Source organism: Rana temporaria, chromosome 3 (assembly GCF_905171775.1).
Source record: "Rana temporaria chromosome 3, aRanTem1.1, whole genome shotgun sequence".
Taxonomy (NCBI): Eukaryota; Metazoa; Chordata; class Amphibia; order Anura; family Ranidae; genus Rana; species Rana temporaria.
The window spans coordinates 469,883,490-469,900,451 of NC_053491.1; the positions used below are offsets into that span (position 1 = coordinate 469,883,490).

General features: G+C 40.0%; 1 protein-coding gene across 1 annotated transcript; it reads right to left on the minus strand.

The window, feature by feature from the left end:
• Nucleotides 1–1,902: 1,902 nt before the first annotated feature.
• LOC120930636 (protein ANTAGONIST OF LIKE HETEROCHROMATIN PROTEIN 1-like) lies at nucleotides 1,903–5,849 on the minus strand. The gene is made up of 3 exons (XM_040341812.1): nucleotides 5,720–5,849; nucleotides 4,162–4,263; nucleotides 1,903–2,779 (listed from the first exon to the last, which is right to left on the minus strand). Exons 1-3 carry the CDS (start codon nucleotides 5,812–5,814, stop codon nucleotides 1,903–1,905), a joined length of 1,074 nt encoding a protein of 357 aa, XP_040197746.1. The 5' UTR covers nucleotides 5,815–5,849.
• Nucleotides 5,850–16,962: the final 11,113 nt, after the last annotated feature.

Here is a 16,962-nt window from a genome sequence, read left to right on the forward strand (position 1 = left end):
CTTTACATGTAGAAAGCAATAAAGTGCAAAGGAACAGATTAGTGCAGGCATTTCACTTAAAGAAGGTGTAAACCCTTACAGGATGACCTAAAGATAACACAATGCTGTGCATCTTGGAGAATTTGGAGGTGTAGTGCAAGGAAGGAAAAGTTTGTCAACAAGCACTACAGTGATAACAGGCCACATGTGTTTTTCCACAGGATATATTTCCTAAGGCCCCTTTCACATTGAGGAGTTTTAGAGGCGTTTTTGCGCTAATTTTCCCGCTATAAAAACGTTAAAAAAACACCTCCCATGTATCTCAATGTAACCTTTCACACTGAGGAGTTTTGCTGGCTGGGCGTTGAATAAAGTCTGACAAACAGCATTTTTGAAGCTTCTTTTGGGCGCAGAAAATAGCACTGTAAAAACGCCTATCCCCATAGAAATGAATGGGTACCGCTTTAAAACCGCAGTAATAGCGCTGTAATACCGCTCATAACCTGTGTGGAGGTCACATGATCGCACTAGAGTGAAGTATGCTGGGATACCAGGAAATCCGATTGAGAAGAGGAGAAACAGAAAGTGTCATCATGCAGGAAAGCAGCAGTAGACAAATGCAGCCAACATCTGCAGAAGTGAGAGAAGAAAGAGGCTCTGAACCAGAGGAATTTATAGAATCCATGAGAAATCACCCTGAACTATGGGACAAGAAGCATGAATGGTATTCCAACCGTTTAAAAAAAAAGGCAGCTTGGAATGCTGTGGCCCTAGTCCACATTCATAATTGGGCTAACTTGGGCAAAAAAGATAAACAGGCAAAAAGTAAGTACACACCCTCATGTAATCTCTAGTGTAATAATAATCCCACTTTTTCTAGTCCTAATCCCACTTTTTGTAGTCCTAATTCCACTTTTTGTAGTCCTAATCCCACTTGTTGTAGTCCTAATCCCACTTTTTCTCTTCCTAATCCCACTTTTTCTCTTCCTAATCCCACTTTTTCTCTTCCTAATCCCACTTTTTGTAGTCCTAATCCCACTTTTTGTAGTCCTAATCCCACTTTTTCTCTTCCTAATCCCACTTTTTTTAGTCATAATCCCACTTTTTCTCTTCCTAATCCCACTTTTTCTAGTCCTTTTACTACTTGTAGAAGTGGATCTCTGACGATTCTAAGTGAGATTATGACTATTTGAAGTGGGATTATGACTATTTCAAGTGGGATTATGACTATGGGGGTGGGATTATGACTATTTCAAGTGGGATTATGACTATTTCAAGTGGGATTATGACTATGGGGGTGGGATTATGACTATTTCAAGTGGGATTATGACTATTTCAAGTGGGATTATGACTATTTCAAGTGGGATTATGACTATGGGGGTGGGATTATGACTATTTCAAGTGGGATTATGACTATGGGGGTGGGATTATGACTATTTCAAGTGGGATTATGACTATTTCAAGTGGGATTATGACTATTTCAAGTGGGATTATGACTATTTCAAGTGGGATTATGACTATGGGGGTGGGATTATGACTATTTCAAGTGGGATTATGACTATTTCAAGTGGGATTATGACTACTATAATAGTCAAAGTCCTCTATCTAATACTCCTAATTATATGAAGAATAGTCATATTTACTAATAGTATTATTAAACGAAGTTCTAGAAGTCCTAATCCCACTTATAATAGTCCAAGTCACATCCCTATTAGTCCCATACTTCTAAACCTAGTGCTTAATGTTTATACATATATAATGGACTAATTCTAAAAAATAATATACCAAAATGATCGAGAGTGAATTTATAAAGACGCCAGTATTGCATTGATAAATTTAATAACACACTAGAATATCACATATATCTTAAGCTTTTAATGAAAGTATTAATGTCAACTATAGTGAAGCTGGTCAATTTAAACTTTAAATCATATCTTCCTGCCAACTCACTGCCCCAGCAGGACTCATAAAGTAGTCCGCAAATTCATCCCTAATTGAGAAACCCACTATTGGACCACGAACATGAATAAAATCTGCAGGTTCCATATTGTTTGCCAATGTATCCTCAAAATTTACTCCATCTCTCTCTCGTACTAAATTATGTAGCACACATGCAGCCTTTACTACCTTTGCTGCATTCTCTATTTTGAGATTCATTGGTTTGAGAAAGATTTGCCATTTGTTTGATAGTATACCAAAAGCACATTCTACCAGTCTACGTGCCCGACACAGCCTATAATTAAATATCCTTTTTCGTGTATCAAGATTTCTCAATGAAAAGGGCTTCATTAGATGTTCGTGAATAGCAAATGCATCATCGGCTACAAAAACAAATGGCATATCTGGTCCTTCTGTTCCGGGCAGGGGTTGGTTGTCAGGCAAATCTAGTTCATTAGATGCCAGTTTTTTTCCAAATTTACTATGCTTGAAAACACCAGAGTCTGCACTGCTTCCGAAAGCTCCAATATCAACATAAATAAATGTATAGTCTGCATCGACCACAGCCAATAGAACTATGGAAAAAAACTTTTTATAATTAAAAAATTGACTTCCACTATGGCATGGTTTTATTAACCTAATATGTTTTCCGTCAATAGCTCCTAAACAGTTTGGAAAGTTCGTTTTCATGCAAAAACGCTGGGCAATATCTTCCCATTTTTCTTTGCTTGGAATTGGCATGAATCTACATTTCAGGGTCCATATTGCATCACATGTTTGCTTCACAATTTCACTTATAGTTGAGATTCCAATTCGAAATTCATATTGCAGTGATGAATAACTATTCCCTGTGGCAAGATATCTGTAAAAATAAAATTATATTATTTATTTACAGTGAAAACCATCAAATCGCGATGGAAAACATTAAGGGATAATTATAGACGTGAACATCTCCGTCAAGAAAATGTGCGTAGTGGATCGGGAGCAAAAGTTTCCCGGACATACTGCCATTATGCTGAGCTACAATTCTTGAAGCCAGTCATGCAGCAGAGACCGTAAGTATACTTAAAACTTTCTCAAAAATGTTATTATTAACTAAAGTAATAAAATTACCGTGTAGCATAGTATAACCTTCTTTAATTTCCATTTGGGCAGAACTGAAAGCAATTTCAGCTCAGACAACACTGAGGACGAGGAGCAAGAGCATGAACCCGGGACTAGTGAGACCAATGAACCGCAGGATTTTGAAAATGAAGATCTACAGGACACTGTACAGCCACCCAAAAAGAGGGGAACGTACAGAAAAAAACTAATAAAGAACAAAATGTCGAATTCATAGAAGTAGTAAAACATCTCATTTCGGCACAAAAAAGCGAAAGCAGTGAAATGCTCACCTTTTTCAAAAGCCTCATGCCACAGGTGGACAAAGTGGATCCCTCCCTACTGTGTGATCTACGAGTGGACATAATTAGACTTGTGCAAAATTATCAACATAAAACCGCGGACCTGTCCACAGCTGCTCGCCCCCCGACCCTTGGAAGTCAACCAGCATACCATGGAGGATATGGGCACCAGAATCCAGAAACTTCGTATAGTATTCCAATATCATATCAGCCACACTTTAATCCAAACTTTATGCAAAACACCCCACAATATAATTTAAGGCCACAAACCGGACACTATGATTTCCCCCAACAATATTCTCAGATGCACCATCCTCCTCCTCCTCCTCCTCCTCCTCCTCCTCGTCCATCTATTTCGCAAGAGGAATCCCTCCTGCAGCAACTATATTACCAAGAGCCGTAAATTGGGTTGATAATTGTCGTAAAGTGATATTTTTTATGTTTTTTTGTCTACATTCTAGACATTTGTCAATTTTCGTAAAAATTAGGTGTAATGTAATGATTACCTTCAATATTTTCTTTTTAAAAAAACATATATATTGATGTGTTTTTGATATGTTTCTTTTTGACAAAAAAAGAGAATAACTATGTACCAAAAATCTGGGTACATTTGTAAGTTGTTACAAATAGCCAACAAGGTTTTTAATTTGGGTGAATTTAAACCCGAAAATGTCTTGATATAGATGCATTTCTTTTCTAAATGTTGACATTTAGTATTTTGAAGAATAAAAATATTGACAAATGTTCAATTACCGTAAATAAATCTTTGTGTTCCAAAAAACTGATTTTGTTATAGTATTCTGCAATGTTACTAAAAAAAAAAAAGCAAATATCCAATTACCGTAACGTTATAAGTAAGCGTTCGCATGGTGAGATTGCATCCCTGCAATTAGTATCCTGTCTTGACAAGAATGGTGTCAGAAGATCAAGAAGAAAGTCAAATCTTAAAAAAAAAAAGTGTGGTTAAAATTGTAGAGTGTGATTAGGGTAAGCTTCGGAGTTTGGGACTATAGGAAGGGGATTTACGAGTATTCAAAGTGTGTTTTGTTAACAAAAATGAGATTAGGATTATTAGAAACGGAATTATGTTTTCTATCGATCCTAATCAATAACCCTAACCCTAATCCCGCTAATTAATGATATTAATCAATAACCCTAACCCTAATCCCGCTAATTAAATAGACAAATCAATAACCCTAACCCTAATCCCGCTAATTAAATAGACAAATCAATAACCCTAACCCTAATCCCGCTAATTAAATAGACAAATCAATAACCCTAACCCTAATCCCGCTAATTAATGATATTAATCAATAACCTAACCCTAATCCCGCTAATTAAATAGACAAATCAATAACCCTAACCCTAATCCCGCTAATTAAATAGACAAATCAATAACCCTAACCCTAATCCCGCTAATTAAATAGACAAATCAATAACTCTAACCCTAATCCCGCTAATTAAATAGACAAATCAATAACCCTAACCCTAATCCCGCTAATTAATGATATTAATCAATAACCCTAACCCTAATCCCGCTAATTAAATAGCCAAATCAATAACCCTAACCCTAATCCCGCTAATTAAATAGACAAATCAATAACCCTAACCCTAATCCCGCTAATTAAATAGACAAATCAATAACCCTAACCCTAATCCCGCTAATTAAATAGACAAATCAATAACCCTAACCCTAATCCCGCTAATTAATGATATTAATCAATAACCCTAACCCTAATCCCGCTAATTAAATAGACAAATCAATAACCCTAACCCTAATCCCGCTAATTAATGATATTAATCAATAACCCTAACCCTAATCCCGCTAATTAATGATATTAATCAATAACCCTAACCCTAATCCCGCTAATTAAATAGACAAATCAATAACCCTAACCCTAATCCCGCTAATTAATGATATTAATCAATAACCCTAACCCTAATCCCGCTAATTAAATAGACAAATCAATAACCCTAACCCTAATCCCGCTAATTAAATAGACAAATCAATAACCCTAATCCCGCTAATTAATGATATTAATCAATAACCCTAACCCTAATCCCGCTAATTAAATAGACAAATCAATAACCCTAACCCTAATCCCGCTAATTAAATAGACAAATCAATAACCCTAACCCTAATCCCGCTAATTAAATAGACAAATCAATAACCCTAACCCTAATCCCGCTAATTAAATAGACAAATCAATAACCCTAACCCAAATCCCGCTAATTATAGTTTAAGGTTTAGGCATAATGATTTGAAACAAGTGGCAGTAGGATTATGTTTCATGAGTTGTGTTTTGGAGTAGGAGGGGTGGGATTAGGGTTTTTTAAGGCAAGAACTGGGATGATGGACTACAGGGTCTGGCTTTGACAAGTAGGATATTTTTACTTACGTTGAGATGCTCATCCGAGTATAATTTCGGAATTTATCAGGGTGCTCTCTCAGTTCACGATAAAGTAGTACAAATTGTCCTCTCTCAGAATGCATTTGGTGGATGGGATGAACCCAAAAACTACATTGCGGTCTCTGTTGGAGAATACGTTGCCAAACATGCAACACAAACAACAAAAGCAGCTCATAATACTCCATCTTATCCTTGTACTCTTTCCTTTACGGAAATACAGGAAGTAGACAGGATATGATGTCAGGGGGTGGTGTTTCTTTTATAAAGCTGACGCTTGAAAAACTTTTTCAAAACGCTGTAATAATGCATGGGCGTTAGCGCTAATTTTACCGCAAACGCTGTAAAATCGCGGTAAAAACGCGTTAATAACGCACATCGTTTTTACCGCGTTTTTGTAACTCCTCAATGTGAAAGGGGCCTAATTGTTGCTGGCTGCAATTGTTCACAGGATTTTTATTTTTTTTGTTATGGACTTTTCATTAATAGGAAAGTGTAAATAAAAAGTATAATACAATTGTAAATACTGTATGTAAATAATAAACTCTTTAAAAAAATTGTATAGGGGCTGGGAATATGTTACTGTGGGGCGCGGCATTACAAATTACATTTAACAATTGAAGGAAGTTACAGAAGTTACGGAACGGCAAGCAACCAAGGCCATAGGTTTCTATGCTTAATGTTTTGCTGCTGCCTGGCATTCTACCTGTCTGAAGAATCCCACCCCCCCCCTTCAGCTAGCCTATGACCATAGGCTTTTCCACCTGTGGCTATGCCTCCAGTGCCCTAATAATAATTAAATAATACATATTTATGAAGCCTGCCCAATTTCCTCCTCCTTTCTACCACCAGCATCCCATTTCACCCCCTCATATTCCTTAAACTCTCAGTGGAGGGCAGGGATGGCCTTCTGGGAAAAATAATGGCTGCTTGGGGATGGCGTTCTGGGAAACATAATGGTGGCTTAGTACCTGTCACTGTGGTGTAGCACAGGCGATATATTAAGGTAAGTTTTATATTAGGATGCTGGGTATGGGGGTGATTTATTTGTTCTGCTCTAGCAGATGATACAAACAGAGGGACCACACTGTAGAGCCACGTGGACAGGCACTAGGGATAGCCTGGGCAGTTTGCTGGGCTATGTGGGATTAGAAGAAAAAGACGAGGCTAAGGAAAAAGGGTGTATTAGCAGCACTTGCAGGCGAGTGGCTACTCTCTGCCTGAAACGAGTAAGACCTCTTGCACAATGACCCACGGGCAGGGTAAAAAAAAACAGCTCCCCAGAGCCTCAAATCTCCCTCCATATAGTTCAACCAACCAATCTTTGTCTAAATTAGTATCCTGTACCTGCTTTCCAAAATACATTATACAAAATATATGAGAGATCACATTTTTTAGAGTTCTTGATTGTATACTCTCTCTCTCGCTCTCTCGCTCTCGCTCTCTCTCTCTATATATATAAATTTACAGCATATATATATATATATATATATATATATATATATATATATATATATATATATATATATATTTTTTTTTTACTTTTCTATATGATTTTATCGTTTTTAAATAAAGACATTTTAGAAGAATATTTTTCTTTTTGAATAGGCAATTGCATCCAAGTGATCAGTAATCATTTCTTGGGGTATGCATGATTGCATTATTATCACACTGGGATGAAGCTGCTGCCTGCCCTTGAATGAATGACTTGTATAGCGCTACACATGCAAACTGAATCGCCTCTAGGCGCTTTTTGCAGCCAGTGTCTGCTTGGCTGGTGCAGTCATTTTACACCGTAGGATCTCGACACACTTGGGACACACATATATACATATATATACTGGGCAAATTTGGACAAGATCCAATTTACCTACCAGCATGTCTTTGGAGTGTCGGAGGAAACCGGAGTACCCAGAGGAAACCCACGCAGACACAGGGAGAACAGGCAGATGGTGTCGTGGTCAGCATTGGAACAAGCGACCCTTTTGCTGCTAGGTGAAAGTGCTAACCAGTACACCACTGTGCTGCCCTTCCTCTGAGTTGTGTAGGGTAGGCAGCCTATGGCCTTAGGTTTTCAGTACCTTTACTATAAAAAAATACTTGAGAAGAGAAAGATTATGCTGGCAAAGCTAGTGGAATTGTAGATGTGACCGGCCCCTGATGTGTCCATTCCAACTACCGCATCACTTCCCAAAAAATCAAAACAATCTGAAAGCTTAGGAAAATAATATAAAAAGTGAAAAAAATGCATTTGGGAATTTGCTATTTTGGCAAAATCAAAGCCAGGAATTTCCCTCTAGGATTTCTATAGTACAGTCCTTGCAGTGTAAAGAGCTTAGACAAAGTGGGGCTAACAAGCACAGCCCTCTGATTCCTATTGTATTTTTTTTTTTATATATATATATATTTTATTCTATTTAGAAAAATAGCAACAGACAATACTCAGAGTCTCCAAGTACATATCAAAAGTTATGAATTTAGATATGTATACCTTATGTAAGGTTCTGACAGCTACAACAGGGAGCTCCACAATGGAAGTAAATATAATTCATAAAATAATTCATTCAGTAAAGTATAAGTCCTAGGAAATATACAGGGAGTGCAGAATTATTAGGCAAATGAGTATTTTGACCACATCATCCTCTTTATGCATGTTGTCCTACTCCAAGCTGTATAGGCTCGAAAGCCTACTACCAATTAAGCATATTAGGTGATGTGCATCTCTGTAATGAGAAGGGGTGTGGTCTAATGACATCAACACCCTATATCAGGGGTGCATAATTATTAGTCAACTTCCTTTCCTTTGGCAAAATGGGTCAAAAGAGGGACTTGACAGGCTCAGAAAAGTCAAAAATAGTGAGATATCTTGCAGAGGGATGCAGCACTCTTACATTTGCAAAGCTTCTGAAGCGTGATCATTGAACAATCAAGCGTTTCATTCAAAATAGTCAACAGGGTCGCAAGAAGCGTGTGGAAAAACCAAGGCGCAAAATAACTGCCCATGAACTGAGAAAAGTCAAGCGTGCAGCTGCCAAGATGCCACTTGCCACCAGTTTGGCCATATTTCAGAGCTGCAACATCACTGGAGTGCCCAAAAGCACAAGGTGTGCAATACTCAGAGACATGGCCAAGGTAAGAAAGGCTGAAAGACGACCACCACTGAACAAGACACACAAGCTGAAACGTCAAGACTGGGCCAAGAAATATCTCAAGACTGATTTTTCTAAGGTTTTATGGACTGATGAAATGAGAGTGAGTCTTGATGGGCCAGATGGATGGGCCCGTGGCTGGATTGGTAAAGGGCAGAGAGCTCCAGTCCGACTCAGACGCCAGCAAGGTGGAGGTGGAGTACTGGTTTGGGCTGGTATCATCAAAGATGAGCTTGTGGGGCCTTTTCGGGTTGAGGATGGAGTCAAACTCAACTCCCAGTCCTACTGCCAGTTTCTGGAAGACACCTTCTTCAAGCAGTGGTACAGGAAGAAGTCTGCATCCTTCAAGAAAAACATGATTTTCATGCAGGACAATGCTCCATCACACGCGTCCAAGTACTCCACAAGTGGCTGGCAAGAAAGGGTATAAAAGAAGAAAAACTAATGACATGGCCTCCTTGTTCACCTGATCTGAACCCCATTGAGAACCTGTGGTCCATCATCAAATGTGAGATTTACAAGGAGGGAAAACAGTACACCTCTCTGAACAGTGTCTGGGAGGCTGCGGTTGCTGCTGAACGCAATGTTGATGGTGAACAGATCAAAACACTGACAGAATCCATGGATGGCAGGCTTTTGAGTGTCCATGCAAAGAAAGGTGGCTATATTGGTCACTGATTTGTTTTTGTTTTGTTTTTGAATGTCAGAAATGTATATTTGTGAATGTTGAGATGTTATATTGGTTTCACTGGTAAAAATAAATAATTGAAATGGGTATATATTTTTTTTTTGTTAAGTTGCCTAATAATTATGCACAGTAATAGTCACCTGCACACACAGATATCCCCCTAAAATAGCTAAAACTAAAAACAAACTAAAAACTACTTCCAAAAATATTCAGCTTTGATATTAATGAGTTTTTTGGGTTCATTGAGAACATGGTTGTTGTTCAATAATAAAATTAATCCTCAAAAATACAACTTGCCTAATAATTCTGCACTCCCTGTAGTTAAAAAAACACTTTACATTTCCTAGAGACATGGATAAAGGGATTACCCTTAGAGACAGTCTCACCTTCTGTTGGGGGAGTGTCAGACAATAACAACTTTAAATGAACCAAGTGAGAAGAACACTTTTGGATACCTGAGTGATTTAATTAAAGCTTAACCCTTTTTGAACTAACCATACAGCAATCTAGTAGCCTTATTACTGCCAGCAGGCTTGACTGAGACTATTCTCATGTGCACCAATGATACAACAGGCCCTGACGATAGCCAGCTGAAGAGCTTGGACTAAACACTATCCCATTACAACTTCTACACAGAGATCTTCACTTATTGCTTATGCTGAGAGGTACCTATCAAAGGATATTGCACCCTATGCTAGCCATTCTTATAGAGTGAAATCTGGACTAGTTATGCCACGTACACACGATCGGTTCATCCGGTGAAAACGGGCCGATGGATTTTTTCGTCAGATATCCGATGAAGCTGACTTTCATCAGTCTTGCCTACACAACATTGGTTAAAAATCCGATCGTGTCCAACGCGGTGACGTAAAACACAACGAAGTGCTGAGAAAAATGAAGTTCAAAGCTTTGGGGCATGCGTCGACTTGATTCTGAGCATGCATGGATTTTTGACCAATGGATTTCTCCACAGACAATGTTTTTTTTCTATCAGTTTTTAAACCATCAGAAAATTTTAAAACAGGTTCTATTTTTTTCACTGATGCGAAAAAAAACGATGGAGCCCACACGATCGGTTCGTCCGATGAAAACGGTCCATCAGACAAACCAATGGTGTGTACAGGCCATTATATTATTATTATTATTATTTGTGTTTCTGTTTGCTTATATGCTTATGTGCAATGTTTAATGCTGGCTTTGCTGATTCATAAGTTAATCCCAGTCTAGTAGTACAGAACTATGTTCTAAGTTACCTTGGCATAATGATTATACTGTCTAGCAGACTTTGTTTTAGCCTACCTTCTGTCTGTTATTTTTTTTTTTCAATCAGATCATTTTTATTAAAAACAGACACAAAAAACACAAATACATTTTCCAATGCGCTACAAAAAAAAACAAAAAACAAAGGCAGCATATCATTGAGGACACAGAAATATCCGTACAACATAAGCATACAATTCAGTATAGCATTTGTTCCAACTTGTACGTTTAAAACAATTATTCAGTGGTACATGAAATCAGTCGTGTACATAGGATCAGGACTCATATGTAGATTATGTGTGTCCTCCGCTTTGCACTTGCCCCTATTCCGCTGCCGACCCAAAGGGGGCCATGAAACAGAACAGGGTGCCCGTCTCCCTAAAACAGCGGGGGGGGGGGGCGGCCCAAATTGGTCATAAACAAATAGCTGTTGGATAAAACCTACAAAAAACAATCTATCTCCGCAGGGCCCTGTAAATATATGTTGGCCCCCCATTAAAAGCCAGTGTGGGAGTCTGTCTGTTCATTTATGCTCAAACCACCATTTATTATAACCTGTCCTAATATATTTAGTTAACTTACCAACAATCCTGTGTCTATTTCCTGGTTCTAATTCACAGCTGAGTTAAAGGTATCTATACTTGTGGTAATATAAGTACTTGCAGTAACTTTCATTCGACTAGGTGTGTCAAAGGGTGTTCTTGGAGGTGAGGTGCAGAACAGGGAACCCAAATTAGTATTTGGCTTCTGTGGGGGTAGCGCTACACGTTGGGGCTCATCCAGGATATTTATGTTCCACAAGAAAGTTAACAAGACAACAGGCCAGGAAAAGCTAATATGGACCCCTCTGCTCCAATCCAGTGGTGTGAAGAGCAAAATGTCCATGGGAGTCAAGTGTGGTGACCCATATCCCTGGAGAAATTCTGGACAGAAGATCAGATCCATCAAGTGCTGACAGCACTCATTCCTGACCAGAAAGTGTTCATAATGGACTCAAAAACAGACCAGGAATCCCTTTTCTCTACTCTAGTAGTGCATACGTGGGAAGACGAAGGGACGAGGGATTCCTGCATGTTTCCAAAGGGCCAGTCTCCCAATAACAAATGAAGCCAAATCCAGACTGATGGAGCAAATTGGATCATGTTTTGCTGGTTTTTTTTTGCTTTCCTCTGGATTCACTGTGGGTATGAGATTGTGTATATAGGATTGTAAAAAAAAAAAAATTGTTTTTTGTTTTACCCTTGGTTGAACTAGATGGACTTGTGTTTTATTTCTGCCAGACTAACATGCAACAGCAAGAGCTGTGAAAATGTAGAACATATTCCCTCAAGAGCTGGTTCTGTCCAGCTCAGTAGATTGTTTTAAATTCTTTCCTAAAGGGACATAATATAACTAGACACTAACATTTATAGGTAAAGTTGATACAGGGAACATCCAATTGCCTCTAAGGTTTTTTGCCTTCCTTTGGATCAACTGTGGGTATAGAAATGTATAGATAGGATTGTATGTTTTTTTTCCTCACTTTAAGGCCTTGTACACACGACCGAACATGTCCGCTGAAACTGGTCCGTCGGACCAGTTTCAGCGGACATGTCCGACCGTGTGTAGGGCCTACCGGACAGTTTTCCGGCCTAGCGGACAGGTTTCTAGCGGACAAAAGTTTCTTAGCATGCTAAGAAACTTGTCCGCTGGAAGCCTGTCCGTCAGACATGTCCGCTGGTTAGTATGACTCATCGGACATTTCCGCTGGCCCGAAATCCCACGCATGCGTCAAAGTGATTCGACGCATGCGTGGAAGCATTGAACTTCCTGGTTCGCGCACATCGCCGCGTCATCGTCGCCGCCACGTCACCGCGTATTCTGTCCGCGGGGAATTTGGTCTGATGGTGTGTACACACATCAAACCAAAAGATCCCAGCAGACATGTCCGATGAAAACGGTCCGCGGACCGTTTTCATCGGACATGTCTGGTCGTGTGTACGAGGCCTTATTGGTTGAACTAGATGGACTTATGTCTTCTGTCAACCATACTAACGATGTAATTGATATGGCAGAAGGTGCTGGATACCAACCTAGAGAGTTCCAGCAGAGTTTGCTCCTGCTTCTTTCTTTACCAGTGTGGTGAGCTGGTAGAAAACTTAATGAAAAATGCACACACACCAGCCAACTATGGGTACCAAAATATTTGGTTCTTCTCCAGAAAGACTCCACTTATCACAGGGGAGGATGAATTTGACACCTGGATAGACCAAACTTTGCTGGCAATAGAGGAACTTAGCTATGAGGAAAGATTAGAGGAACTGAATTTATTCACTGTTGAGAAGAGAAGAATAAGGGATCAACATGTACAAATATATAAGGGGTCCATATAGTGTTGAGTTATTCACTTTACGGTCAACACAAAGGACAAGGGGGGCACTCTTTACGTCTAGAAGAAAAGAGATTTCACCTCCAAATATAGAAAGGTTTCTTCACAGTAAGAGCTGTGGAAATGTGGAATAGACTCCCTCCAGAGGTGGTTCTGGCCAGCTCAGTAGATTGCTTTAAGAAAGGCCTGGATTATTTCCTAAATGTACATAATATATTGATCCAGGGAAATCCGATTGTCTCTCGGGGGATCAGGAAAGAATTTTTTCCCCTGCTGTAGCAAATTGGATCATGCTCTGCTGGGGTTTTTCACCCTCCTCTGGATCAACTGTGGGTATAGGATTGGGTATATGGGATTGTATGATATTATATATTTTATTTTTATTTATTTTTATGGTTGAACTGGATGGACTTGTGTATTTTTTCAACCTGACTAACTATGTAACTATGTGTCCAGTGTGCACCACCACTGCTGCACAACAATGGCCTGAGTGGGAATTCGAAGTCCAGTTGTGCTGACAGTCAGTCTTTTTGCAATGGCCATACAGCCATCTAGTAGCCTTATTACTGTCTGCAGGCTTGATTGGGATTATCCTCATGTGTCCATACATTATTCACAGTCTAGTGGTAGAGAACAATATTATACGTTACCTTAGCATACTTTCTGTATGTTTAGTTACACTCGTATGAACATTTAGTCTAACCCATACCAATATATTGAGTTAATTTACCACTAGTCTTGTGTCTATTTCCTGGTGGTTATTCACAACTGAAGTAAAAGTATCTATACTGGTATTTTGCTTGCAGTAACTTTAAATCAACCAGGAGGGGCAGAGGGTATTCTTGGAGAACAGAGAACCCAAATTACCAAGTGGCTCTTGAGTAGCACTAGGGATGAGCCGAACACCCACCCCCCATTCAGTTCGCACCAGAACCTGCGAACAGACCAAAAATTTGTGTGAACTTTAGAACCCCATTAAAGTCTATGGGACTCGAACGTTTGAAATGTAAAGTGCTAATTTTAAAGGCTAATATGCAAGTTATTGTCCTAAAAAGTGTTTGGGGACCTGGGTCCTGCCCCAAGGGACACATATAAATGCATAAAAAAAGTTTTAAAAACTGCATTTTTTTCGGGAGCAGTGATTTTAAATGACTTTTTATCCTTCAGAAATGACACTTTGTGCAAGGACAGTTCTAAGCATGGGAAACATGTGCTGCTTTACAGGCATACTATACACCCCCCCAGGTACGAAATTTAAAGACATTTTTCACTATTATTGTTTCCCTTTAAGCATTATTAAAATCACTGCTCCCGAAAAAATGGCCGTTTTTTTTTTTACTTTTTTTTGCATTGATACATGTCCCCTGGGGCAGGACCCAGGTCCCCAAACACTTTTTATGACAATAACTTGCATATAAGCCTTTACAATTAGCACTTTAGATTTCTCCCATAGACTTTTCCAGGGTGTTCTGCAGCTTTTCGAATTTGCCGCGAACACCCCAAATTGTTCGCTGTTCGGCGAACAGGCAATGTTCGAGTCGAACATGAGTTTGACTCGAACTCGAAACTCATCCCTAAGTAGCACTACACAAAACTGCAAGTTATAAGGGCAGTCACCTTGTGTGGTGGGGAGGGAAAATACCTGCAGGGATTATGAAGCAGCAGCTCAGTGTCTTTTGAAGTGTCAACCAAATAGGAAGTAAATATACATGTTATTCTTTTAGAACCCAGGCATCTTTTACAAGCAACATTGTGGTCTCTTTAACAGCAGAAGTTGGAAATTACCTGAACTTGGTGGCAAGAGTCCTAAACTGGGTAGCTAACATTGTGAGGCTTCACACTAGATGTTCTGTTCTCCAAAGTTCACTGGTCTCTGGCTACCATTGTGACAAGTTATGTGGTGACCATTTGGGGCCGATTGGTGAAAAAATTATTCAAAGACTAGCATAACAGAGGACAGGAGGTGGAACAGATGCAACAATTAAAAAAAGGGCGCACCAACCTAGCGCATTTCATCAATAAAATGTATTAGAAGATAAGTACAGCAATAAATATACCCACAAACGTAAGTCAAGTCACTACTCTGGCTCTGAGGAAGATGGTTCACCCTTGAAAAGCGTCAGTAACATTTGGACGTCTCCTGGCCTTCCGGTAATACCGATGGACTTAATTAGACCTTCAGGCAGTCAATTCCACTTGCTATGACATGCGTTTACTTGAATTATGTTTATGAGTATATTTATTGCTGTTTTTATCTTTGAATACATTTTACTGAGGTAATGCACTAGGTCGGTGTGACCTTTTCTTTTTATTGTTGTTTTTCAGTCTGAGGATACCCATTGTCCTGAAAGGGCAGCAAGACCATTGGTGCTAAGAAGGGACTTTGCACTGTGTACCCCCTGGGCTAACCACTGCGAGTGCCGGAGAATGTTTGTTTGGTGGAACAGATACATCTCTTCTTTTAAATGCTGTGGTTTGAGACTTTTGGGGGAGATTGGCAGGACTGCCCTCTAACATGAGGCCCAATTTGGATTTTCACCCTACATTTTTGAGGCCCAAAGAGAAATGTCCCTGTCCCCTGAGGGTCAGTCCACCTCTAAGTGCAATAAATACTGATGACCCTTAGCCTCATAGCTGAACTCCAGGCAAATGCAAAGAAAACACCAATGCAAGCTAGGGTGACCATGTGTCCCGGATTGCCCGGGACAGTCCTGCATTTTGCAGGTCTGTTCTGGGCACCTTCATTCCAGGACAATACAGTGTCCCAGAATGAAACTGACACAGCCCCCCCCCCCAAGCCAAACTAATGCCCCCAAAAAAGGCCACCACATCTCTGCTTTATTCACTGACAGTACATTAATGGCCGGGAATGCCTGGTGGCGCACAGTCCCCGCCCCCTGCTTGTGATTGGAGAAATCATAAATCCCGCCTCTTGTGCCAATCACTGTGCTGTGATTCATTACAGCACAAGCTGATTTTTGGGAAGGGGGGTGTCCCTGAATGGCATTTTGCACTCCTGTGACCCGTTTTCAGCAGAGAGCGGCCTGAAGTCTGCTCTCTGCTGACATCACAGAGTTGGTCCAGGCTCGGTGTCATCACAACTATGGAGTCGGTATCCACCTAGATTCCTGGTCCAACATCCGGATCAGCCTCTCAGTAGCTGCTGAGAGCCTGAGCCGGCCTCTCCCACTCCCTCCACATCCCAGCACTCCAGTGAGCTAGAAGGGGGCAAAGCAGAGAGCGGTGACTGACAGTCTGCAGCTCACTGCTCGAGGAGCTGTGAGAACCGAGCGATCTACAGTGTTTGATCGCTCGGTTCTCAGTGTAGAGGTGCCAGGGGGACAGATGCAGCATTGGGCTGATGCTGCATCCACCTAGGTAAGTATAAATCAAAAAAATATATACTTCTCTTTTAAGGACTTGGCAGTGCCTGAACCCACTAGCAACCCTAACAACCATTGATCGTGGAATGATGTCATACATAAGGTTCGGCTCCTGCCAAATGGGTACGTTTAGTTAGTTTGGACGAATGCCAAAAAAGCCAAAGTTTGATTATTTGACAAATACAGCATCTCCCATATTTTTAATTAAATGATGTATTTAAAGCTGAACTGTACCAGCCTTAGGGCAGTCCACCATTGAATGATCCACTATTGGTGTGTCGTTGGATGCATGACCAATGCCATTGCCTTTGCCAACAAAGTTTGGAAAAAAGGTGTTCATACATGTAACGGAATGGCCCGTGATACCCAGAGACTTTTGAAGGATG